We start from the raw sequence: 27,656 nt of genomic DNA on the forward strand, positions 1-27,656 counted from the left end.
GATGTGCTTAATCTAATTAAAATGGAGAAAAAAACTAAATACAATACAAATAAAATAAATAAGTCTCACAGTTTTTTTTTTATTTAGATTAAGTGAGGGGTTAAGGTTTTTCCCTTTAATCTTTCACCCATCTGCTCAGCTAATAATTCTTATGCCACAACAACAAAAAAGAAAAATCTGACATGCAGACAAAATAAACATGCGTATTCTTACCCTGACATCAGTTGCATCTCCGTATCTGATATTGGACGACCAAAAGCTGTGCTCAGTGTTTGTCTCAAAGTGGTGGAAGACTTTCAGAACCCTGTCCACGGAGCCAGCCATGGTTCGGTCCGATCCACCTCCACTCAGCCGTGATTTGGCACCTTCTAGAAAGGCATTATTCAGGTTGGGTTCCAGGTAGGCTGTCGCCATGGTTTTCCCTGCTGACACTGCCGCTGCTAGGTGTCTGTCATATTCTGAGGAGATGAGCAGAGGAGAGAAGATCGGAAGTTAATACAAAAAAGTAGGACGAATCAGTTTAATCAAAGAAGGTGAAAATAAATTCCTCAACTTAAATTATTCTATGATGTTCAATATAGGTGTTTAATTTTATAATGATTTATATTAAATGGTTGATTATTTTCTGATGGTGATTCCCTACCAGAGGTAATTGAGTACCTCAGTAGTAACTATCCAAAAATATTTGAGTATAAATTGGTGCAAGACTGATCTTAATGACCAAAAAATGTTAATAACTCAACCTAACTTGGTGTGATTGTCATTTTGTAATAACTTATTTAGGATCTAAAGTAGAAATAGTCAGGATACACATAATGTCCACTGTCATTTAAAGTCAATTTGCAAAAAAAAAAAGTTTATGGAACAACTGGAGAAAAAGGGTATTTACAGTTCGTCCAGTTACTGGAAACCATTACACTGGAGGAACGGAAACAAGCTCAGTTTTGGCATTTGTGTTTAAATGAATACTTGAGTAATTTCTAAAACAACAAACAGTCACCATTAAATCTTCCCGTAAGACCTTGTTTGTACAATGCAGTGACTTTCCTTTTGTCTCTGCTGTTGGTAACAGACTGTCACACCTCTGATATTGCGCATTTGAATCCCCCTCACTCCCATTTTCCTCCCAGCACTTTCCTGTCCTTCTTTACACAAACTTTGTACAGCAAGTATCTATTCTTCACGTGTTGTTCTTTGGCAAGATAAAATACAATGAACAATAAGATATCAGAGAGAGAAATAAAGAGAAAAGCAGAGTCAGGGTCAAGGCTCATTATGTAAGCACCCGTGTCTTTAACGCAGAGAAGACAATGCACCATATGCTGCCATTTCTTCCTGAATGAGAAGTTCTGACATTAACTCACTTCCTGCAACTTTATCTGGAAAGGTTCAAAAAGAATTACCTTCATCATGTCAGCGTGGAGTATGAGCATGACAAATGCATGTGTGTGATGTTGTCTACATAAAAATGGAGAAAGATCATATGATCGGCTGCAGGTTTCATTTTTCTGCTGGCCTTCCTTCCTGTGCTCCTTCTCTCCCGTCCATTAAAAGAAAATGGATATGGTCTACCAGGTACCTACACCTGAGAGGGGTGGGGAGAGTGTGTGCAGACACACACACAGACATAACTCAATGGAAGGACTATAAAGCTGTTGAGAGATATATTATAGGCAGGAAACAAAAAGTGCTCCTGGGTTACTCTGCCAGTGTCGAGTAGTACTAACACTTGTCAATATATCAGTATACTTTACTTTTTCTCTCTTACACACACACACACATATACAATTGTATAACCTCTGCATAGCATTGGTAGCTTTGGCAATATACCAACTCAGTTCCCATGGAGTCAGATGTCACATTGTGAAGAGTGGTTTCATGCTAGTGTGTGTTTCTGTGTGTGTACATAAAGGGCATTTCTTTCATACCTCTGTCCCAACACACGGGGAAAGGGCTACAGCCACTAGTAGCCATGGAAAGGCATGTCTGTCCCACCCTGTGTCTGTCTGCAGCGAGGACAGACAGACAACTAGCTGCTTCACAGCCTCGCATCACAAATAGTGAACTTCTTGTGTAGAGAAGTCAAATAAATAAACAGACCAAAATCCAGACACAACAGCAATGAAACTCTTACATAATCCAAACACACAGATAGGAAGACGTGCACTGTTTCCAAACAGCACAAAGAAAAATGTCTGTTTGCAAACTATTATTTCAAAAGTGGTAAAATCCACAAAAAGCCCACTCTGTTTGGAAAGTGAAAATCCTCCAGAACAACACATCAGGAAAGAAAACGTAAAAAGTAAACATCCTCTGCAGAGTTTCTGCTTTGCAAAAGCGTGTTCGTTTATTCTTTTCCTGTTATCCAAAGTTCTGCAAGACAAAAGAAAACATCCCAGCGACATAAAGTTACTGTCATCCACAAGCTTCTCTCTTCGTCTTTTTCAGCCCACTTATGCGGTGTTCCTCATCAGCCTCTCTCTGATGAAAACGTAGAGTTTGTTTCTTGCCCAAGTTCTGCTTCATGCCTGTACTCCATAGTTACAGAGTTGACAAGGAGGTATTGAGCAACTGTCGCTCAGGAGAGAATTTGGGTTATTTCACTCAGCTGAGTCCCTTTGTTGGTACGAGAAATACTCCTCCAGTAAAAGCTTAAAGTCAAATCCAGCTTGTATAGTGCCAATCCAAAGAAACTTCATGTTAGTGGTTACAGACAAGAAGGGGCAATTACTGCACTCAGTAAGAAAAAAAACAGTTATCTTCTTCTCTTGGAAACAGAAAGTGGACAGATTAAGCCGTTTAAACAAAGCAAGCAGAGACAGAGGGACGGAGAGAAATGTAGCAATTGTTTCAGGGTGAATGTGAGGAAAAGGAGGACAGAGCAATAAAACTGAAAGAAAGTTGAGTGGGGAATGAGGGAGCTCAGAAGAGGGCTGTTGAAGGAGCAGGAGGAGCTAGTATTAATATGCTAATCCTGTGCTCCCCATTCAACAAAAAAAACTCCTCCCACATCTGCTTCTGAAGTCGATTTCGTAACAACCCTTATCTTATCTTGAACTAGCATCAATACAACTAAATAGGGTCCTTAAGAAATATTCTGAAAACACAAAAGCACCTTTTAAATTCACTTTAGATAGAAGCCAAAACAAAATTAATATAATAAGAATTGAAAGGAAGAGAAAGAGTTTGTTTTGGTTTTGTTTACCAACACAAATGTTCTGGTTGTATCAAGCAGACAAACTAGCAGCGGCAAACAACCAATCCATTTCCAAACCACAGAGTATCAATCAATCACACTTTATACAGCACAATCACATCCACTCAACCAATGATTTTCTTTTATCTAATCTGAGTCAGTACAATTTGACACTCTGGGTTAATGCAAACCAGATAACATGTACTTTTCATGGATATATAAATGCCCATTGAACACATGGATGAGCTGAAACTGAACAAGCCTCAATCAACTACTGACCAGACACTTACAAAAACATGAAAAATCTTCAAGCAGCTTGCAATGCAGGCGACAAAACAGAGCAGTCATTTTAATGTGTGTCTGCATGTGTGTGTGCACGTGTCGGTTTCCTATAATTTGTGGTCCATCTCAGACCTTGGCCATTGTCATGAAAATGTGGTGGGAGCAGGGGGGTATGTGAAGTGTGTGTGTGCATGCATGCATTAGTGTGTGTGTGTGTGTGGACTATTGAAAGGTTTTTGTCAGAGGGCCGGATGTAGCCCTGAATGGGAATAGCTCTTTTGGGACTGAGCCAAAAGTCTTTCCCTTATTTTTTTGTTTTGTGAATGTAATTATTTTAGTACAAGGTAAAAGTACAACATTTGCCATCTCCTAAATGCAGTTTAAATTTAGGCTGCCAAGAAAACTCAAATTTGTAAGAAGTCACTTTGATGTGTCATTCTTTAAAAAAGGAAAAAACAGGTACCTTTGTTTAGACTGAAATGAGAAAAAAACTATAAAGAAATACAAATATATAACGTGTAACATACAGTGGACTCATGATTATTGACTGCTTGTAATAAAAAAAATATAAAAAATACATTTTGCTGCTGTCAGAACTAAATACAAAAGAAACTGTTTGTTTAATTTCAATGTCAAAGACCTACTGACACTTTAAAGCTCTGTAATAGATTCGTTGCACTGTATCACATGGTCTTTATAACACATAGTAATTTGACAAATTCATTACACCAATTGAGAAAAACTGATTTATTTTAAAACTATCAAATATTTTTAAAATGGTAAATAAAAGGTTGGGTCTACATTTTTAAGCCACTCAAATTTTCTTGCTTGAAAAAAGCTAAATATTGTTGACCCAACAAAATAAAACACTGATGTGGCTTAGAACTTCCTCCCCAAACAACTCCTCTTCCTTTGTTATTTTCTTACTTCCTCACAGGTGGCAACGATTGTTAAAGCGAAGTCATACTCCAGAGGGATATTCTAAATAGATCAAAGTTTTGTTGTAAGACACAAATATGTCTTACATAAATGTGTGCAAATATTCTGTTCATTAGCAGCTATACTGAGTTCTAGTATCATTAGCATGAAGTCCCCATTTTTTATTGTCTAAATAAATGTAAACCAAATGGAAAACTTCAATAGATTTCAAAGATAATTTCCCTTCTACACAATTATCTTAAAGATGTGAAAAAGCAATAAATCCAACCAATAACTTTAAATGAGTTGCAGTCAAGTCCTGACAGGGTAATTACACAATCATTACTTGTTAACATTATAATAACTTCTGGGGAATAAACTAATAAGTGCGTAAGGTTCAGTTAGAGACAATGAACTGGATATCAAACTGTAATTTCTGGAGCAATGGAGGTCCTTTTATGATATGCATGAAAGAATGAAGCAGCTGAATAGTCTCAGGCTGTAAAAGGTGATCAAGGGTCAACTGCTCACCTGTGTAGTAGGCAATCCTGGAAATATCTGAAAGACAAATGGAGAAATAACACTGGTGTAAGCTGGTTTGTTTAACTAAACAAATCAATCAAAAAGTCAGAATAAAATTAAACTCATTATTATCAACTTATTAAGTTAAGTCCCACAGCGGGCGTCCACAATTCAGTTACTAAGAATGAATTGTAGGAGGAATATCATGGCCTGCTCCACAATTTATGCCAGCCTAAATAGATTAAAAATCAATCAATGTCCTGTTTTCACACACACCTTTTCACAGGGATATTGATTGATTTTTTTCAATCGATATTCCATTGTAAAATGATTCACCCCAACTCATATGATGGTTCAGTACTTAGAATGGGAGAGGGGCTAAAGCGGGCAAAGCCACAGAACAGCACTATTGTTCAGTGTTCAGGTCTGGCAGCTGTTAGATGAGGATGTCACACAGACTGTGATTTAACCTTTTAGCCTCTGATTGAAGGGTGAAGCCCAACAGCAACACGGAGCTTCTCTGGCTGCACTCGTTCACACTTGTCTTCTTATGAGTTTATAGGTCTTCTAAGGCCCTGTTTACACAACGTTTCCATGCAAAACGCAAATATGTTTCCTTTGCGTTTTTGAAAAAAATACATTTACACAACAGCGTAATGAAAACTATGTGCAGAAGAAAACACATATAGGACCAGAAACGATGTGTGCATGCCAGGCCTCTAGTGGGCAGTGAAATTTTGCAACGACACATCCAGGTGTGCACAGCATCCTCATAAAAGCCCATATATGCTCCCTTAAGAACGTAAATAGCAATATTAGTTACTAGTCTTTCTAACCACAGACTTAATTCTGTCTTCCTTTAAAACAGATGAAAAAATCTGTGACAATCTCCCTCTACATCTAGAAGAGATATACAGTATATCATATACATTTGTCCATGTGGTGATAAATTACACTACAAACACTAAACAGCTCCTGAGCTTTGACTCCAGGAAGTCCAAAAGAAGCCTTATGGGAACTCAAATATGGCAATGATAGAGCTGTGTGTAGGAGGTCAAAAAGGATAAGTGCCTAAGTGCTGTAGACACCCTCATGTATACACAAATACTGGGTTAGCAAGCACATACACACACTGTATTAAATGACAGAGATGGCTGTCAAAGATGACGTAATTTGAAGCTTGTGTGTGGTAATACAGACTAGTTTCTTTCCATCAGATCCCCATATCTATTGTTTGTCTCGGACCAGCAGCTATGTTCTGCCCGGTGTTATCTGGAAAAAGTTAGTCTGAAGACATTTCGCTTTCACGTTGAAATCTGTGTCAATAAAATGTAGCGCGACATTTATATACGGCTCTGTGATGCAGCTTGATCACAGGTCCGCAGTGGTGGCGAAAAATTGGACTGTAGCCACGTCCTTCACACCACCCTCACCACACTCATCATCCAGGGCAGGGAGACACTCCACTAACATGGAGACTAGCTACCTTGATAACAAAAGTTATCAAGGTAGCTAGTTATTAAGGTGGCTGTACTACCAGCACAGTGTAAAATGAAAATGTTAAAATACAGACTTTGTGTGAATGGTAGAAAATGTGAACTGTAGCGAGGAGGTTCAAATTGGACATATAATTTATGATAAACTGTGATGGACTGGTGACCTGTCCAGGGTGTACCTTGCCTCTCACCTGATAAAATGCTGGGATAGGTTCCAGCTTACCCGCGACCCATAATGGACAAAGCAGTACAGATAATGAATTTATGAGAAAATTATGTTTATAGCACCACACAAGTTGGTGACAAGCTTGAGCCAAGTTGGTAAGTTAAATGAGCTAAAGTATAAAAATAACTACATTAATATTATGGTGCTTGTTATATCTGCTTATAATCATTTATATTTTATTATCTAAAAAAATAATGGAATCTTTTGACTTGATGTACTCTGCAGTAAAGTCAGAATGCAAGTACTGCCAAGCTGAGACTTTAAGTAAGTAATGTATACCAAGAAATAAATCCAGTTTCCTCAGTTGCGATAAATCATCCTACCAAATACGACACAAATGACAACCACTACACATGACTTAACTTCATCCTTTGTGACCAAAATGGATCACATTAAACTGATTAGGAGCAGCTGGTGATGACAGCGAATGTTTTAAAGTGCTATAATGACATCTAAATAGACCTGAAACCTCAAGACACCATTTGTCTCCTGGACACTGGCAGAACTCCATTCTGTCTCTATTTGTCTTTCTCAGTCTCTGTGCTAAGTGCTATGCAGCCTGAAATCTACAGTCAAATTGGAATTGCTGTAGTCTAGACTAAAAACCAAAGAAGACAGTGGCCTTTTTATGTCTGAGAAACATGATTAGAGAACAGATGAAGAGCAGGACTAAATATTTCAGCCATCTTAAAAGAAATTCTTTGGACATTTTTTCACAATTTATCAATTCAAATAACACCAATAATTCTACCATCAAATATTAATCATATACCTGCTGTTTTTCTATCCAATGTCATTTTTGTGTTTTACTAACACAAGTATGTGGCCTCTCCTGCTCAGCTGTTGTAACCATACACACTGAAAATCCAAAAACAGAAAAATGCTCTAACAAACACTCAGATAACATGGGGAACTGCTGCGCAAGGTCCAAAATGAAGATGCACGCAAACACCATCTCTTTAAGCTGTGCATAACTGCATATTACCCATGGGGTTTTTCACTAACTATAATTACACAGAACAATTATCAGAGAAGCTGCAAAGCGTTAGTTTTTTTCAACCACCAGTTCTAACATAGCTTTTCAAAACTCTTCCAAATATTAAGGTACTTTTCTTGTGTGTTTCACACAATGTTAGAAGTGCACAGATCAACACAACAGTGACAGATGAAACTAGTTTAAGGAACAGAAGCAGACGTTCTTCTTCCACACAAATAACAACTTTTCCTTTTCCAGCTGGTCTGTCTCATTGCTCTGTGCTTAATGGTTAACCTTCAAGCTTAGTTTGCACACACTTGTGCGTGCACGTGTGTGTAAGACACTCGACAAAGACTTGTTACTGGAGCGTGAAGTCTTACAGGGCAACAGCATAATGTTAGAGGGACCAAACACAGCTGCCAGTCACATATAAACACAAAAACTGTTACTGTCCTTGGCGGTTTTTAGCACAGTTTTGACAATGACCCATAATTTGTTTTGTACGAGTTAGTGTTTCTCACTTCAAAGCAAAAAACACAAAAATAATATAAAATTATATTTAAACTTTGGTTCTCCACTTTATCTACTATAGTTGGAAGTACAGGTGCATTGTTCACAGTCAGGCATACGTTAAGCAATTATTGAAAATCTGTCATAGGATAAATAAAATGTTTTGGCCATGCACACTCACACCAATCACACATACACAGAGAAGATGAACACCCCTCCAGATAAGTCCTACAAGCACACAGCATCATAAGGTCAAGAAAACGCTTGACTGCTCTTATGCATTTATCTGCCAAAGCGCACACACTGTGGCAGGCACAAGCAATCAAGTATGCATCGTTCAGGTGCAGCGATAAAGCTAACCAGCTTACTGGAGCTGCACACATGTTAATGTATCACACTCAAACCAGATACACCATGCATAATTCAACACAACAGATTTAGGACGAATGAACTGGTGAGATAAAGTTAGCCGTCCAAACTATTTTAAATGACACAGTATTTTTTTTTTTTTTTAAATATTACAAAATGACAAGCTAAAAATCACAGTCCCAGTTGTGGATTAAAGCATTTGCTTGCAGTGAAATCATGTCGTGTGAGATGCGGGTGAGAGGAAAATCAAGTACAGCATTAAATATTGAATGCTTCTTTTATCTTACATGAGGCCAAACACTGGGGAGCTGCTGTGCAAGGATTAACATGAATCCTTAATTCTGATTGGCTGATAAACACATATCCTTTAGCGTCTCTGCTTTATGCTGTTAGATGATAGACTCCAGCTGACTTGTACGTAACCTTGCAAATGCCTTCTACAAAGCACAAATAACTACAGAAAAATAACAGCCTTCACAAATTAGGTTCTTATCCTGTACTGAACAGGATTTACCAAATTTATTTCATGGCGGGGTTTTTTTTCCCCAATCCAGAGGTTGTTAGGATACCCAGTGTTTTATAAATTATAGTAAGATTAACAGAGGTTTTGAAATATACTGCATGGATTAAAGAATTTAATTAAAAATTTTCATAGGCAATTACATTTTCATAACCATCTAATGGCAACATCAGGCTCAATATCACATTTGGAGTTCTACCAGAAGCTTTTTTGGTAAACTTGTGATGCAATACATGTAGTTATGCATCTACATAAGTGAATAAGAGAGGGAATTTAAAAGCAATGTGTAAAAATACAGGATTTTTTTAATCAATTATGAGTCAAGATTAATCTATTTAGAAACAAAAACACCACAGGGGTTTGTTGGTTACAAGCAACTTTCACACACAACATACACACAGACATGCTGAAAACTAACACCTTGAGCCACGTAGGCAAGACACTACATGAAGATGAACACTTTTATTCAAAGATTAGCCTACTAATTTGACACATAAAATGATTCAACCCTCCCTCACATATATTCAGCATCACCCCAACCCCCACACAGAAACACACTCATGCAAACACACTGTGTTAACCCCCTCCAATGCATTTGATCACAATTAGTTGCACTTTAAACTATTTTTTGCATCTACAAAGACCTACATGGTTTATATATATATATATATATATATATATATATATATATATATATATATATATATATATATATATAGAGAGAGAGAGAGAGAGAGAGAGATAGAGATAGAGATAGATAGATAGATAGATAGATAGATAGATAGATAGATAGATAGAGTTATTATTACTGTATTGAAATTATATAGATCTATATTCGGACAAATGCTGAAACAGTTTAATTTAAGGCTGCAAGTAGCAAGCATCCATTTCTAATTAATTCATATTTATCAAAGCAATAAATCAACAACTATTTTTTCTCAATAAATCAAGTCAACACTGTCAAATATTTTAATTAGGTTCACTCTATGCAAATCATTCATTGCTGACAAATGAAGCCAATAGAAACAATTACTTAAGAGAGGTTGAAACCTCCCCAAAATAAATGGTAATAGTATGTTTGCTTATGGTGAGCTCCTCAATGCAGCAGCTTAATAAAGATGTTAAATCAACAAGAACAAACCATTTCAGCTCTAGTTGAAATACATTTTAATAAGTATGCCTCACTTCCTTCTTCTTACCTATAACATCATTGTGTTCCTACCAAACTCTTCTTTCCAACAGAGGTTTTGAATTTTCATTTTTAATTTTACATTGATCACCTTTAAACAGCAGTTAGCAGCAACATATTTTATATTTTTCAGTGACAGACACCAAGAAGTCCCAAAAAATTATATATATGTAAAAAACAAAAGAGCTAAACTACAGTTTATTTAAATATAGACACACATACATGCACTGCACACAATAAAAAAGACAAATACATAACAATTTCTCAACTTTACAGCATGCAGAAAAGTGAAAACAGATCTGATTTTCAAATTCAAGTTTATCACTGTTTCCTGCATGAAATCAGACGCAGTCACTTATAACATGATAACAGTAAAACCCTTACCATAATATAGTCCTTCCATTTACAGTCAAGAAGAGTAGTCTAGTCCTATTCTGAAAGACTGCTAAATTGGAAAAAAAAATCCCAGGATTCTGTGTTCTTTAGGCTAGTGTTGTGCTAGGCAGCTAACTTAGTAATGATGGTTACTGTTGACCTAAGCTCGACGTAAGCATCCTCTGCCTGCTCACTGTACTACAACTGCCGCTGCTACTACTGCTACAATGACATACAGAGACAGCGACACGAGTAGTGGGAGTAAAGGGAAGAGGGAGAGGAGGGAGGGAAAGACGAGCAGTACACAGGGTGGAAGGGGGGAGGAGATGAAAGACAGAAAAGGAGGAAGGGGGAGGAGTGGCTTTGTCCCCCAGGAGAGTGATGGAGGGGGAGAAAGGGAGCCAGATGTACAGGAGACAGAGGAGAAGCAAGTGAGGAGGAAGATACACGAGAAGCGATGGAAATACATGATGAAACTATGAAGTTAAAAAGTTTTTTGTTGTTTTTTTTGTTTACTTGTTTTTTAGAAAAATGGTAAAATGACAGGCAATGGAACACAACATTTTTTTAAGAAGTAGGGGAAAGTTACATGAAAATAATATGGTAGAAGTAGACCCAGCTGAGAATGCCATAAGGAGAAAGAGGGGAGTTTGACTTATTTAAACATTTGGTGTGGGTTTGAGTGCTACATTGCCTTTGGCTATTCTCTCGCAGTGACACAAATGCTCCCCTGAGGAGCCACTCAATTAGTCATAATGTAATATTCTCGACTCAAGGCAGTCCAGCAAAAGTCATCCATCTTTGGTGCAAGAAAAGGGAGTGAGACAAGGGGAATACCAGGAAGTTGTTCCACAGATCTAACACATTTAATCCAATTATAATCAAATTGCATGCAGCTAGGAGTACACACGCTACTTTACTGGCATTACACACTGTCCTGTTTTCAGACAGTTCTTTCACCATTCAGTCAAAAACCATTACAACTCAACAAATCAGAGTTGTCAACAAATGCCAGAACAGTAACAGAATAATGAACTCAAAAACTTCTAAATCAAGTAACAGTTTCTCTAAGGTATGAAATGTACAGTTAAGCTTGATTTCTAGGATGTGTAACAATGAACATTCAGCGATCTACTGTACAAATGAAGCCTGGCAGAATCATCTGCTTCATCTCTCACATACAAAAAGCAAGCAAACAGGGAGACAGACAAGATGAGAGTTTCTGAGGAGTAAAGCAGATTAATGGGCCACTGGATTAGTAGGCCAACATGTCAGACAGGCACACACAAGCTCATACACCCTACTCTGACTCTCATTTAGAAGGTACCTAAGCTCTACCCTGATGTCTCTCTCAATGTAAGCGTCCATACTTTATGAGTTGGTGTACTAACATCCCCCTCTAGTGGAATGCCTTCTCAAGTGATGTGTGATTCACACGTTTCTCAGTGCATCCAACTTCCCCAAAGGGGGTTAAAAAGAGTACTGTTAGGGAAATCTCAGTTCAAAAAAGGCCCTAGTGGGGTATGGAGGTGGTACTGTTGAGAGTAACCAAAACCTTCAAAGCTTGCAGCACTGAACATTTCTTACTGGTTGAGTATTTCCAGTATTTTATTTCCACCTTTCTGTTGCTCATGAAATCTGTTATCTTTAGGTTGTAGCATGAGAACAGCTGTTACTGTTTGCAAACAACATTCAAACTGAGACATTATTTGGAAAGCTCCAATACGAATGGGGAGACAAAGCCCAGACAGTGACATCCAGAGTACTGAAAAAATCTGATTGTTTCCCAGCAATTATGACCTAAGAGAAAATAAAAACACCTAGAATCCTGTGGAAATAAGTAACATTAGTTAGCAAAAGCATTTCCTCATGTTTCTATTGCAAAGTGAGCGAAGACTCGCGTGGTCGGACGAAGTCTAGGATGAGAGGTGGCAACAATAGTGACAACAAAGTGAAGTGAAGCAATAAGATGTAAATCTGGGGCGTCGTTTATAAACGTGGCATACACACAAAGCGGGGCCTGAAAGTGGCATACGCCACTCCCCGTGTAAAAGTTATGATCTTTAAAAACAAACATGATGGGAAAATTTGTGCACCTGTACATAAACTCTGACCCGTGCGTACGGACATTTTGGAGACGAGGAAAATCGACGATGCAGGTGGTGAGGTGGTGAATTGTACCCAGACTGCATCATACTCCTCTCACACATTTAATTTCACTTCACACCAAACATCAATTATAGATCCACATTATCATAAGCATTTAAACCAGCAATGTTATCTGTACTGTAGCTTGTAGTGAGCCATAACTATTTCATAAACATCTTTTGATCTAAAAAAAATATATATAAAAAACTCAAATCTCAAACCCTGGACATCCAGAGAGCGCAGAGTCTGTGTGGCAACTAACAGGCAAATTTATCATCATGGTTGTAGCCTGTACAACTGATTGACGCTATCATTTTGCCAAGGTGGGAAGAAAACAGTCTCCACCCTGGCCTATCTCCACCCATTATATATGTATGTACACTTTTAGTAAAGATCCTACGCCATGTTTTATAAATGAGTCCCCTGATCTTTTCACAGAAGCTCATTTCCTTGTTTGCAGGCTGATGAAACAGCGCTGTAGGACATGGCTGTCTCTATGGTGGACAACAAAGGCATGAGTGGCTAACATAACATTTTTTCATAGTAATTATTCACAAAGGTACAAAAAAAAAACATACAAATCTGAATGAAAATGAAAAAACGTAACACTGACAGATTTTGTGTAAATATAACTGAAACTCGCCTGCAGGCTGCAGGGCAGCGTGGCGTCTACATCAGACAACCAAGGTTGCAATGTTTATGATAACATTTGAGTGGTTAAATGTTGTGCTTTTAGAAATAGATACAAACACCCTGAGTACTACAAAAGTGTGTAAGATGAGCAGCTTTTTAATTTAATACAGATAACTTCCTCGCTTTCTTGTCTGGATAGGCTCAGTATGGCAGTGCCTAGACTCCAGCAAGCACAGACGGGGTGGAGTGACACTGCAACAGATTTAATTTGCCTAATCTACCCCGAAGCTTAGACCACAGAGGAAATTCAGCGGACCAAGGCTGAAATAATCTTTTAGCTTCTGGGGGGGAAAAAAAACCCTGGCTATTAAGTTCTAGGTGCTGTTGGTCGAAATGCACTTCATCATGCTGCAATATATTCAATATGAATTATCATTATCAGCTATTTTTTTTACTCTTATGATTTATTTTAGTTTTGTCAGTTTTTTTTTTATTATCATTTATTTAACCTGACAAAGAGGAGTACAGCAGACAGACTATTCAAAACAATTTATCAATGAATCTTTGTTACAGGACTGCGCCTGCTGGTGACTAATCACACAGACAGATACATCAACATACAGACAGACACTGTTGCATTATACCCACATCTGACCTCAGCCACACTAGTTTATGGTAGTGCACCGCATTTGTGAGAGTGACATCATACACATGACTTGTATCCAGGTGTTTCACCACTGATGTCTGGGTTTGTCCCTGCAGGCTATTATGACTACAAGGATTTTCTGCAAAATTGTCTGTGGATAATTTTAGAGAAGACATGAAGTCAGATTGACCAAACACAGTTATCATAGTTTTTTTTTTTTTTTTTCTCAGATTCCCTCTTTGACTCTCATTAATGTACCTGGCTTGAGCAACTTTTTGGGTGGTTTAGCCTTGGAAACCAGACATTCAATAGGGATAGCAAGAGTCTTTAACATCTAGAACCATTAAAAAATTTTGAAAATTAGTAAAATTATGACTGAGTAAATATGTTCAGTAAAAATACATGACAAATCAGAGCTGACATTTCTATTTGGTTGACTTGTATAATAAATGACAGTCATTAAGCAGGGATATTCTGTCACAATTTGTCACGTAACAGACATGATTAAGTTACTGTGAAACAGCTTAAAGCCATGCCGAGCCAAGTCAATATCTAACTTAAGAATATTTTAGGTAAATTTATTACAAGTGCATCTATTAAAATTATATGTATAGGTTACCAGATATGTGTATCTACCTATTATGAAAACAAACATAATGCACAGGAATTAAGTTTCAAATCTAATAGCATTGAATAAACACCAAACTAGTATCTGTTCATTAGAATTTTCTGTAAATCATTGTGCATTTAAAAATGGCTTAAATATATAACTGTATTCCTTTGCCTCATTTAGTGAGCAGGGATCTATGAATATGCAAATTCATTCAGTTTATATTTCTCACTAGTAAATTGTGTTAAAAACATGGCTAAAACACGCTGAAAAGAAACACCCTTACCACAATAGGCTCACAAGAGAGGTGGAGTTACGATCTAATACCTTAGATCATTACAATCTGCTGAATTACTGCTGCATTACTACCTGTTTTAGTCTCAGAAGTTGGTGTTTATCTGGTGTTTGGTGTATATTCTTACACCCATCATGAATTTAAAAATTACTGATCATTAAATGTTAATTCAGCCATTTTACAGACGGATGGATTAACATGTGCAAATCTACAAACTGCTGGCTGCAACTACACCACCATACTGATCCTTTATATGTTCATTAAACATTTATTGTTCTTATATTTTGATTCTGAAATTAAAAAAAATACCTGGTTATCTGTGTGAATTAATTTCTGATCAATTATTATATTCTGGGTGTTAAAATATGATAAAGACATACGTCTACAACAAACAATCACAATCTGGTGGAGGGAAGTGATGTTCTCGACTGCACATGGGTCTAAGCTATCATCCAGATCGGTATCGCTGCATTTAAAATCACACACTCATTGAGTCTGTATAGCCTATGCAAACCACGGTCAGCCAAAACCATGTCTCTTAAAAAAGATTCTGCAGAAGTCCACTGTTCTCTGGGATGTGTTTATCGCATGCAATGGGGTAGCAAAACGAGCATAATCAAGACTTGTGCTAAAAAGTTGCTGCACTCTTTGCTTAAACATTTTATTATTTTCACACTCTGCAAGAACATTACAGGTAGTCCTGGGAGTGATACCAAAAAATATTATCACATTATTATTTTCTATCTTGGTCCATCGCAATATTTTCAATATTTACAATATAGTTTGTTAATGCTGTTAATTTCAAAAGTAAACTACTAAAGATAATAAAAAAATAAAACAAAGTTCAACTTGCTACTGACACCTCTTTACAAGGTTTTGAATGCTTTTCATACAGGATGGCAGACACAAATGATGAGATGATGTTTTTCTGTTTGATGCCTGCAGTGCAAGAACCGAGTCACATCGGCCTGCAGGCTTTCTGTGTAGTCAATAAAGTGATACTTTTTCAGGTAGTTAAAAAAATTATTTTCCCATTTGGTGTTCACTAACAGACAACAAAGTTTGCACCCGGTATTTATAAATGTCTTCATAATTTTTCAGATGATCTTTCTTTACTCTCTTCTACATTTCTGTTCAGTTTCCTTCCACAGTCTGAAGGCAGCTCCACATTTTTATTTTTGTCTGTTCGTTTGTTTTTTGTTTTTTGTCATTTCCTTCTTAAGTTTTCTTGGTAATAAGGAAGCAGCTTAGAGGTGCATTACCACAAACTAGTGGACTGGTGTGCTGAAGGATACACAGCCTGCTTTGTAGATGGATCGACTGAAAATGTGTCATGCTTATCATCGAAAATTTAATTGTGATCTGATTTTAAGATCATTATTCATCAAGTCCAAACTGCAGATAAGTTAGTTCAGCTCTGCAAAAATAAAAATAAAAAATCATTGCACCTTCATCTTTTGACTAATGTAGCACGAAGTACATTCATCATTTTAAAAGTTCAACTGCTGTCTGAGACATAATCCAAAATATTTTAACTGGTGGACTGTTGAACAAAAAGAAAGGTGCAGTTGGAGGTAAGAGAAAAGTATACCAGCATGCTGTTTACCTGTTAAACCTTTAAAGTTCACAGTAAGAAAAATACCAAGAGAAATGTTTAGTTGCATATTTCCTTTTCTTTTGGACAACAACAAATAGAATTAATGTTTTTCTTTTTTAGCAAATGCTTGCGATAACAGTGAATAATAACGTAACAATAGTGAAATGGTCAAAATTTGAAACAGCACTGAGATGACAAACACTTTGGGTATTACATGCCCGAATTAATTAGTAGAGATGGCTCAGGCAAGTGTATTTCCACATTTTTTTAAATAAAATTCATCATAGTCACTGAAAATTTTGCCCTACAAAAAAAAAACTCTGCAATTTAAACATACTAAAGTTGTTGAAGCTCAAAACAATATAGTGTTTCAATTTGAGCAGATAATGACATGTTTTCTACATATGTGCACATGCACACAGAACATCTTTTTCATGCTCTTTTTCCTCCTACATCTTTTCTCTTCATCCATATAGCAAAGAACGACAATTACTTCTTCCATGAAGCCCATCTGACTCATTCGAAAGGAATTACACTGTCCACTCAAACACGACATCCACAGACACACAGAAGAAGAGAGGCCAACGAATTTACAATGCTTTTGTATCAATTGTTCTTTTACGACTGCAGTGGATTGCTCAAGGAAAAATGAAAAAACATCAGAACCATGATTACTTTGTTGAGTCATACTGGTTAAAGGAGGAGCATCATTTCCTACAGTCAACACACAAACCCCGACACACACATCTTCACACCAGTGCTCCACCCCCATTTATCACAAACTGACAAGCTTCACCCGTGACCTGTTTGACCAAAGGTAGCTTGCTCTAAATGTGTGAATGTGTATCCGTCTCTGTGTTCATGCCCCAATGGAGGAGCAAGTCATGAGCAACGATGTCATTTCCTGCCATTGTTGCAAATTTCAGTTGATGCAGCAAGCATATGTGCATCTATGTATGCATGGTTTCATATCATAGTACAAGGGTTCAACAATGTACAAGCATGCACACAGATGCGTGAGCACATTTTAGCTGAGGGGAGGGGGAGCATTATAAAGTGCAATAACTTCTAATATTAAATAGACCAGGGCTTCAGACTAACTTTTTTTACGGGAGCACAGTGGCCCCTAACTTAAACTTTTAGGAGAGCAAGCAGAAAATTTAGGGGCTCACATTGAAATCACTTTGCATAGCATATATTCACATTTCCTCTCATTTTCACTGTATTAGTAATAAATACTTGAACAATAAATTCAGAAATTACAATGTCTACAATTTATATTGTTTTGCAGTTGACACAACATAAAAAACACATCTTGATTTGATTTTCACTTTGTAGTCGAAGCAGAATGGCAACTTTGTCCCCATCATCCCCCATAGGGCATGGTATGACTTGTCCATGTAGTTCCTGGCAATAAACAGCTTAAGGGACTTATACTCCTCTCCAGACACTGTTTCCAACTTCTCAGTAAGAACAGTAGCTATTGGCTGTCCTAAAAGTCGGTAGAAGTCGCAAATTAGCATAATCAGCCTTGTACATACACTACCTTTATTTACGTCAGTCTCCAAAAATCTCCAATAATACCAGAAAAAGTCACTAGATTTGTCACAAGTCACTTTTTTTCCTTTTTTTTAAAGTCGCTAGACTACTACGGAAGCATGGAGCTGTCACCCAAATAAAAAAAAAAATCGGACCTTATCACGTTATAACGTGATATGTTTATTGTAAAAACGTAAAACGTATCACGTTATAACGTGATACTTTATTGTAATAACGTGAAACGTATCACGTTATAACGTGATATGTTTTTTGTAAAAACGTAAAACGTATCACCTTTATTGTAATAACGTGAAACGTATCACGTTATAAGTTTTTACAATAAACTTATCACGTTATAACGTGATAAGGTCCGATTTTTTTTTTATTTGGGTGACAGCTCCACGCTTCCGTACTAGACGGGTCTGAAAACTCGCAAAATAAAGCGACAAAGCCACTAAGCTGGCAACACCGAGGAAAAATAAACTCCCCCAAGACCCGCCTCTTTCCACACATAAGCCAATCACAGTGGTCGTTCGTCCCCGCTCACACACACATTGGCTGTCGTCTTCTTCGTTGGTGTTCGTCTCCTTTTCTCGTATCGAAGTTAGTTTGAGTCGGCAAACCAGCAGCTAATTTGCGCATTACTGTGAATGACTGGACTGAAGAGGTGAGCAGAAGTTTGTTAGCGACAAAATTAATTCAGTTATAACTACTACAAGACAAAGACTGGCAAATGTATTGGTCACCATTGCGCAAGTAGATGAAAAATTCACTTGCACTGTCTCACATTTTAGTCGCAAAATGCGACCATTTGGTCGCAGTCTGGAGCCCTGTAGACTCTCTGCAATTTAAAATATTAATAGAATTAAACACAAAATCAGTATATGTGGTTGTCAGTACAGCTCTATGTTCAAATTTAGGTTAACAACTTAGCACTAAGCCAGTCATTATAAATTATTAGAGCTGGTTTGAGAGCATACCTACAAAAGGTAAAGGCTGCAAATCTGTCAGAAGAAGTTTGGTGACTGTTTTTGGTTATTTGTTGTTTTTCTTTTTTTTTTTTTTTTGTTTTGTTTTTGTGCATGTGTTTGACATACAGGTGGATTCAAACACTTGAGTGTCTGTGATCCAATGACAAAGCTGTGGCTAAATATATGATGTCTGTGGGGTCATTTACAAAACACAAATAAGATATGTTCAATCAAACAATGTTATTGTTATTATTATTATTATTATGTTTATATAATGATAACAAGTGTTACCTTAATGCAACAAGGTCAGTATATTTGAATTTTTACCTTGATAGGCTGTATCATGGACAGAGCAGCAGCTTTGCAAAAGCTCTTGTTACATCCAAATTTAGTTATTTAGCAATTACTGTTAACAAAAGTGAGAAATAAATGAAAGTCTTTAGAGAAATAGAAAGTTGCATTTGCAAGCTTTTTATGAGGCTTATTGACTTCTCAAGATACACAACAACCACTCATCCCTTTTGCTGCATTCAGATTAGAGTTAGTTTATATCTTGTGGAATTAGCCCACACTTCAGAAAGACAGATCATTACTGAAGAGCACAGAATGTAAACACTCATAAGCCAAAAAGTAATTATCCAATTAGAGGCAAAATTCCACTGAGGGACGAGACAAACATGCCTTTACATAAATTCAGATAAAAAGTGTTTGTGATTCAAGCAGTATTATCTTACAGTTAGCTTACAGATAAATGTGGCCTCATGAAATTACACACATTTTGCTAATCCAACCTTAAGGATTGAAAGGATTTTCAGCAGACAAAACAAAGATGATTTTTATCCAAGTTATCTTTGTCATCATTATGTGTGTGTCATACAGAAAAACACAGATAATCCATGTACAAAGACACACACCACCTCACACACAAACACAGTGTTGCTGCCTCTAAGAGGAAGAAGGCGTTTTCCTTTAAGCTCCTGAGGGACCCAGCATGTTTTAGGATGTACATAAGTGCTCTGAAAATGTGTGCACATGGTGGAGTATGGGGTCTGCTTCCTGAATGCAATCCACAAGCAAAGGGAATGGATATTCATTTAGTTTACTAAATAGGAATGCACAACACACACTCTTCTTTTCCTCCGTGGCTCAAACAGTATGCAGTATTGCAGGATGCAGGGGGATGAGGTCCATGTTAGATGTAAGCATAATTTATAGATTCACTATGCAAAGGTCAGCACTTGCACAAATATGTGCATACATACAGTGCCAGTCAAAATTAATAAATACATGTGTCCAAAGTTTGGACTAGTTCTGTAGCCACTAATTTTAATAAACACATGCTATGGTAGTCATACTTCCAAAACAAATAGCTCTGATTAAATCGGTTTAACTGTTCATTCATATTTTTTCCTCTTCCTGAGGTAAGTGTACAAAAAGCAAACATATTTGTACAGGGCCTGAGAAAACAGCACACCTCTATCCAACTTAATAGATTCACACAGTAGATACAAAATAAACAACACACTGGAAAAAATAAGCAAACCATTTGCCTGAAAAAGAACACAAAACAAATAAACAAAAAGTACTCAAACTGCAAACAAAGAAGTTCTGTTTTTCTCCTGGGGAGAATCACTTAGGTATCATAAATTCCTAATGACACACAGACTTTTATTCAGAATTTCTTACATGCCTCCACACATATCTGTCTAGAATGACTGCTATCACTTGTTAAGAGTCATTGTGAGTCACCACATACTGCAATCTACTGACACAAGACTGCTGGCTTTGTTAACATCTTGCCTTTCTCTACAGTTTTGTTTCTGTCCAGCAGCCTCCAGTGGAACACACTTCAGTAGACCACTGATTAGAAACTGAGCATAACAGACTATTTCCAAATAGATAAATGGCCTAAAACAGAACACAGTGTAGGACAGAAAAAAAGCAGAGTTCTCTGCAATGTAGTGGACTTCTGTAAGATCTCTGAGTGTAGTCAAGTGTTTCTATAAATACAGGCCTTCTGCACTGCTCTGCAATTTACACACACAACCACACACACTTAAGCATGCACAGAAACAGAAACTGTATTACCCTGCTGTAGACCTGCCACAGGAAGAATCAGATAAGGTGTAGGTATACATACTACTACATGTGAAGCCTATTCATTTCTACAAACTGCATGGCCCATATCGCAAACACCTAGAACAATTAGGGTCACATAATGAAACAAAACCCTTAAAGGTAAAGCAGACTACCATCAAGGATGGCATTTCCCAGGACCACATGAGGTATGGTATGTCAAACATAAAGCAAAGTAATATGGTTTTCAACTTGTTTTAAAGCTAAATGTAACATGACATGTTTCTACTGTATATCAGATTATGAATTATCCTGCATTTATGTCATCACATGCTGGCAAATTTGTAAAAAAAAATAGCTAAACTCTATCACCATCACCATATCAATAACGTCAAACATACTTTACGCTGTTTCCCCTGCCATAATATGGGGGGTAAGGGAAACACTGACCCCAACGGCAGCTCCTGCCCTCCCAAGAAGTTTAAGTTACCACCCCAGTGCCAAAAACCTAGGGGAGACACTGCTTCATATTTAGCATTCTTGTTTGTAGTAAGTTGTACAAACTAGCTAGAAATCCCCAAAAACATATTTCTGTATGTACAAACTTGCAAGTGACTATTCTTCTTGTGTTGAAGCACTTAATCATGAGATTACCAAGTCTTATTAGCAGATTCAGAATGCTATGTCACAGTTGTTGAAAACTATTTACATTTTAATTAAGAGTAAGAAGATTTAGTTTTACAGCTGACAGCATTTGGACATAATGTGTTCTTAACTAACCACAAAGCATTACTAATCTAGCTTGCTGTAGTGTAGGAAGTGGTGCCTGCAGGACATAATCCTTGCAAAGACAGCTATTATTCAGATGACAGGAACTTGTTAACCATCACAACCACACTAATTTTGTTTGACAATAAATGAGAACAAATATGAGTTTAGTAACCTCATCAAATACTTAATAACTGAAACATGAAGGAACTAGTAGTATGTGCACTGTAGCAGTTCTGATCACATTTAATGAACCTTTGCTTCAGATATGGAAATGAAAGCGTACAGGACTGCAACTGTATTTGCATACTGTAGGTCTGAAGCCTCAATGGCCTTAGGATAGTTTCCTAAGCATTTTCTTGCATAACAGAAAATGAAGCAGAGGAAACCGAAGCCCAGCATCAAAGCTCTTTCACATGAGAAAATAGACAGAGCAGAGCAATGTGTTTCTGACCTGACTTCTTGTATTTGACAATAATAGTGAACTCTTTGCCATCTGCAACACAGACGACCCTTTAGGAAAATTTGTTTTTGCATTCTCTTGCTCTTTGTTAACAAGACTTAAAGGGGCAAAAAGCTAAATCGCTTCACCACAAGGTTTGCTTTTGTGCGCTGCCTGTAGACCAAAACAAAATGTGTAATGAGACAGACCTCCCTCTACCTCTTCCCCCGACTTGCCTTATCCAAAAATGAAAATGCAAACTGAGCAAACCAATATCACCATTTTATGAAACATGTTGCAGTAACTTATAACATCTACGCTGTTACGTACCTGTCCAAGAGAAGAGCTAGCTCCAAGTCAAACTGTAGCCTCTTTAGCGCTCGCAGTGCTCTCCTCTTTGGAAATACAAGGCCAATGTTTATCCAGGTTATGTCCCTTTATTTATCCGACAACCGTTGTTTTTTCGAGGTAATGTCGGATTCTGGTTGTCTTCTGCCGAACATTTCATTCAGCTCTCTGCCATTTCGCTTTGAAAATATGTGCTGCCGTTGCTCACTGGCTAAAGGCGTTAATAGGGAGGGAGGGCTGAGGGCTCCAAGAGAAGGGAAGATGGTGGCGATTCACAATAACGTACACGAATGCACAGCCGGACCGGCTGGTAAACACGGGGCTGGAGATCAACACAGAGAGACGATGTGTGACATCGTGCTATACTCCAGATGAAATTACACCTTTAGTTCTTCACATAGCAATTTTTTTAATTCCTCAGTCTAGAAATGAGGAATTTCTGCTTATTGCCCCTTTAAGGATATCGAGCAAGGTTATATTAATGAGCTACACCAACGATTTTAAGTAGCTTCTTTTATCAGAGAGAAAGACATGTTTTTTATGGATTTAAGTATCAGTGTACTCGAAATCCCTGGTTCCATAACAAAGTATATATATATATATATATATATAACCAATCATTTATACACACACAGGTAAATGGGTTTTGTGCATATTTCTTCACTCAGTAGTTTCTGCATCTTTACTGAAATCTCCATGTCTCAATTCAGACTGATTGGAAAGAGCAAGGAAGGACACACAATTATTTAAACACCCACACCCACACAAGAACATTTCAGCAGCATTGAACATGCACAAGAACAGAGTAGCCTTCATCACTTCCATACAGAAGACTGGAACAACCAAAAGAACTCCTGTTAGTCCAGTCAAACCAACCAAAGAAAGTTTAAAGGCCAAGACACCAATGAGTTGATTTGTGGTGAAAATCATATAGAAAGACAACAACTGTGTAAGACTCCACCAATCATGGTAGGATAGTCGGAAAGAAATAATTCATCGCTAGAAAAAAAAAAGCACATGACAGCTGGTTGAGAGTTTATCAAAAGGCATCTAACAATTCTCAAACTAGAGGCAACAATCAAACCTGCCTGATGTGTTAGAGATTAAACTGTTAACTTGATGCATGATTTTATGGATGATTTTTAGCATCCGAGATTAGTCAGGATGTGGAGAAAAATCTATTCAGAAAACACAAGGTTATTCTGAGTGAAAACCTTTTTCATAGCACACTGGAAACCAGGTTGGAGTGAATGTTTATATGTCAACAAGACAACCCCCGCAATCACACTATCATGAAAACAAAGGAATTGCTTCAAGATCATTCTGGAAGTAGAAAGACCTAGCAGAGAATAAACCTGAGTGCAACATAGGATCTGTGGAGAAACCTTAAAATGGTTGCACACTTCCAACCTGGCTTAAACAATTCTGCCAAGAAGGGGAGAAACTTCCAACTAAGCAGTGTACCAAGCTTGGAGTATCAATCCCATGAAGACTCTAGGATGACATTTCTGCCAAAGAGGGTTTAACCAAGTACTGAGTGGAAACAAATTTAATATTTTAGTATGTTTTTATTTTAACAATATATTCCAACAACTTTTTTGTCATTGTCAGTGTGGCGCACTATGAAAATAAAACTCATTAAAAATATTAATCTATAAGTTTAAAACATGCAATATATTTAAAAAACTGCAAAATATAGGGAATTTGGCTTGCGGAAAGAACTGAATCAATTTTATGACAGCAGATTAATCAATTTAGAAATGAATAACTTTCGGTATTGCAAGCATAGATTTGTGAATGTCTTTAGAGCTCATTTCCTTAATCTGTCTGAAAATGTACAGTAAATAAGAATATGTCAACAAATCACAACAACTCATATCAATTATGTAGCCATTAAACAATGGACTGGGCTGAATATAATACAAGGGACAAAGTAGGCTAGATTAATACACAACTACTTCTTCAAGACAGAAGTTCACTAAGTTCAGTTCGTTGGGGAGGTATATCAAGGTAACCGAACAGCCTTGAATGCGTCTGCCGTGGAACAGGAGACTACTCAGGATAGATTTTAGAGCTAAATGTGGGTTAATCCGGAGCACTAATTTAGCGTAAATTACAACCAACGTTAGACCACATTAACTACATGTGACTGTGGCGACGAGTTTGGTGGCGGTGGGTCACCTTTTCAAGTGCTCCAAGTTACTAACAGGAAAACTATATGTCCCTTTAAAGCTAAGCTATCTTTTAACAGCAATTTCACGATTAATGTAGTGTTAGTTAAAAAGATAAATAAAAATAAAAAATAAGTAAATGTGCCCATGTTTAAAGAGAGGAAACTGCTAATGGCAGCCAGGACGAACGTTAACCCAACCGCATCCCAGAATTTCCTAAAGCAGTTGAAATACTCCCATAAAAACACATCACTCACGTTGACTTGCTCCAGGTGCTCTCTGAGAGGTTATTTGTCGGTTTTACCGGCGGTAAAAGCGGTTAAAAGTCGGTGTTTAATCCGTTATTTGAGTTGTAGAACTGGGAGTAGTTACAGAAAGGCTTTTCTCGCTGCTGTCTGTCTCCGCTTCTCGCTCCCCCCTCTCTCTCGTCGCCTGTTCCTGCTTCCCCTCTTCACATCCAGCATTCCAATATGGCTGCTGTAGGGAGCAACACACATACACGCGCGCGCGCGCGGAAGGAGGGAGGAAAAGCCTGGCCTGGGGCATAGAAAACAGCAGCAGCTCATGAATGGATAGATGTGTACCTAAAATCTTTCAAATTATACTCCGGTTGTGGTAGCAGCAGCTTTTTAAACTTTTTTTTCCATTCAATACATGTGAATACATGTGAACTGAAGTAAAAGTGACACTAATGAAATATTCTGTTACAGATTCTCATCTTGAAAATGTTACTTAATTAAACATATGAGAGTCTAAATAATGTTTTTCCTATTTTTTTATGGTGGTTACTATATCATTTACCTAGTACTATACGGATGTCTATCCACATGTTATAACGTGTAATAACAGTTCTTCATGATTATCTTTTGCACCTGGATATTTATTTACACACCATGAGTGTTTGTGTGTAATGTATTGGATATGTAAATAGCTTGTGCATATCTTGTACGCATCCATTAGACTTTGCATGTCTTATGCTGTAATTGAGTATATTTATTTACAATTGTCCACCACTGACTGTAGTATGACATCAAATAAAATTTATTTATAAAGCACTTAATAAAAACAATTTATGCATATTAAAATAAAACAAGTCATTTAAAATATTCTAGTTTCTCTTTCACACAGTTACACATGCACATACACTAACAAATAGTATGCAAGTACCACTACCCCCCTCACTGTTTTACTCAAACAAGAACTCTAACCCCTATTTACTGTCGCTTATAGAAATAGTAATAAAGTTAAAAATAATAAACATCTGGCTTGATGCTGCTGTGAGGAAACATATTTGGGGATCCATCCACAACAGGAGCCAGCCCACCCATGACCACATGGGCACCACCACAGGAACCACCCCGATCAGGGCAAGCCGGGTTCCCCACCACAGCCATAGGGCTGTAGTAACACCAGCCATCCAGACTGGACCTTTGCTGCAACAGCAACCCTGTAGACCGAGTAGGCAGAGCCCCCAGTGTGGTGGGTCCCCATGAGGAAAACACTAGAGTTAAAAATACTAAAAAGTTCAAACAAAGATCAAATAAACCTAAAAACACTAACAGATGAAAGCAGAAGATACATTAAAAATAATCTAGCTACAAAAATAGTACAAAATAAATTAAGAGACTAAAACACAAATAACTTGAAAAAATAAATACATGCACAAATAAATAACTACAATAAAGATTCAGTTTAAATCTATCCTAAAATTATAGGTTTTAAACCTCTTTTTAAAAACATCAACAGCCTCTGTATCCCTGAGGCTCTTTGGCAGTCTGTTCCACAGATGAAGGCCATAGTGGGGGAATGGGGCCTCGCCATAGGGTTTAGCCCTGACTTTAGGAACAATTAAGAGGCCAGTGCCAGAGGACCTCAGGGTTTGTGAGGGCTCATAACGTAAAAGCAGGTCACATAAATAAGAAGGCCCAAGACCTTTAAGACATTCGAAACAACTATCCATCCATCCATCCATCCATCCATTTTCTATGCTGTTTAGTTCAATTCAGGTACATAGGGAAACTGGAGCCAGGCAAGAAGCAGGGTACACCCTGGACAGGTCGCCAGTCTATCACAGGTTTAAACAACTAAAATAACCATATGCAAAGGGGGCTTAAAGTGATCCAATACAATCTTTCAAAAGATACTTGTAAACCAAGCAGAGCTTCTTAGAAACATCAAAACCATGTATCAATTCAAACAAACAAAATTTTATCTAAGGATATAAGACAAACAAAACAAAAAGTGAGTCCAAAGCCAAAGTCCAAAGTCCAAATAACTAGTAAAGAACTGTTTCTACAATAGTGTCCCTTCAAGACTGTCTCATACACACACACACACACACACACACACACACACACACACACACACACACACACACACACACACACACACACACACACACACACACACACATATATATATAATATATAAATCCAGGATAAAATGATTTTTTTGGTCACAATCAATAATCTGGAGCTTTGGAAGCCCCACAATACATCTTCATATATAAAACTACTTCCTCTGCATAGTAAAGATCTTTATGTCAAATGTTAAATGTTAAATTAACTCTTACTCTTTACTGTTTGACCCAGTAGCTGCTCTAATTTATACCAATGCCAGGTACCTTTCTCCAGTAAAATAAAGTGTACATATATTCTCTAACAGGATCAACGGCCACATCTAGTGGACATAAATTGTAATTGCATAATTATTTGCATTGGGCAAGCAAAGGATTTTCATGAACATTTTTATATTTTTAGGGTCGGTGGTTGAACTGTGTTGGCTTAGTTTTGTCACATCAAACCAACATTATGAATAAGTAATAATAATTTAA

At 37.3% G+C, this 27,656-nt stretch overlaps 1 protein-coding gene across 13 annotated transcripts in view; it reads right to left on the bottom strand.

Moving 5' to 3' along the window:
* The window catches only part of ptk2aa (protein tyrosine kinase 2aa), a 66,674-nt gene extending 41,404 nt beyond the window's left edge, over positions 1-25,270 (bottom strand). For 5 of the 13 annotated variants that reach the window (XM_042011912.1, XM_042011918.1, XM_042011911.1 and 2 more), the window contains exons 1-2: positions 1,929-2,891; positions 214-458 (exon numbers count right to left, since the gene is read on the bottom strand). In XM_042011912.1, the coding sequence (XP_041867846.1) occupies positions 214-458; positions 1,929-2,052 (369 nt within the window). In that variant the 5' untranslated portion in view covers positions 2,053-2,891. Of the gene's footprint in view, positions 1-213; positions 459-1,928; positions 2,893-4,927; positions 4,955-10,588; positions 10,750-25,080 lie in introns of those variants that run through there. The other 8 variants (XM_042011910.1, XM_042011906.1, XM_042011907.1 and 5 more) reach the window with 5 other exon arrangements.
* Positions 25,271-27,656: the final 2,386 nt, after the last annotated feature.

The sequence above is a fragment of the Melanotaenia boesemani genome, chromosome 17, assembly GCF_017639745.1.
Source record: "Melanotaenia boesemani isolate fMelBoe1 chromosome 17, fMelBoe1.pri, whole genome shotgun sequence".
NCBI lineage: Eukaryota > Metazoa > Chordata > Actinopteri > Atheriniformes > Melanotaeniidae > Melanotaenia > Melanotaenia boesemani.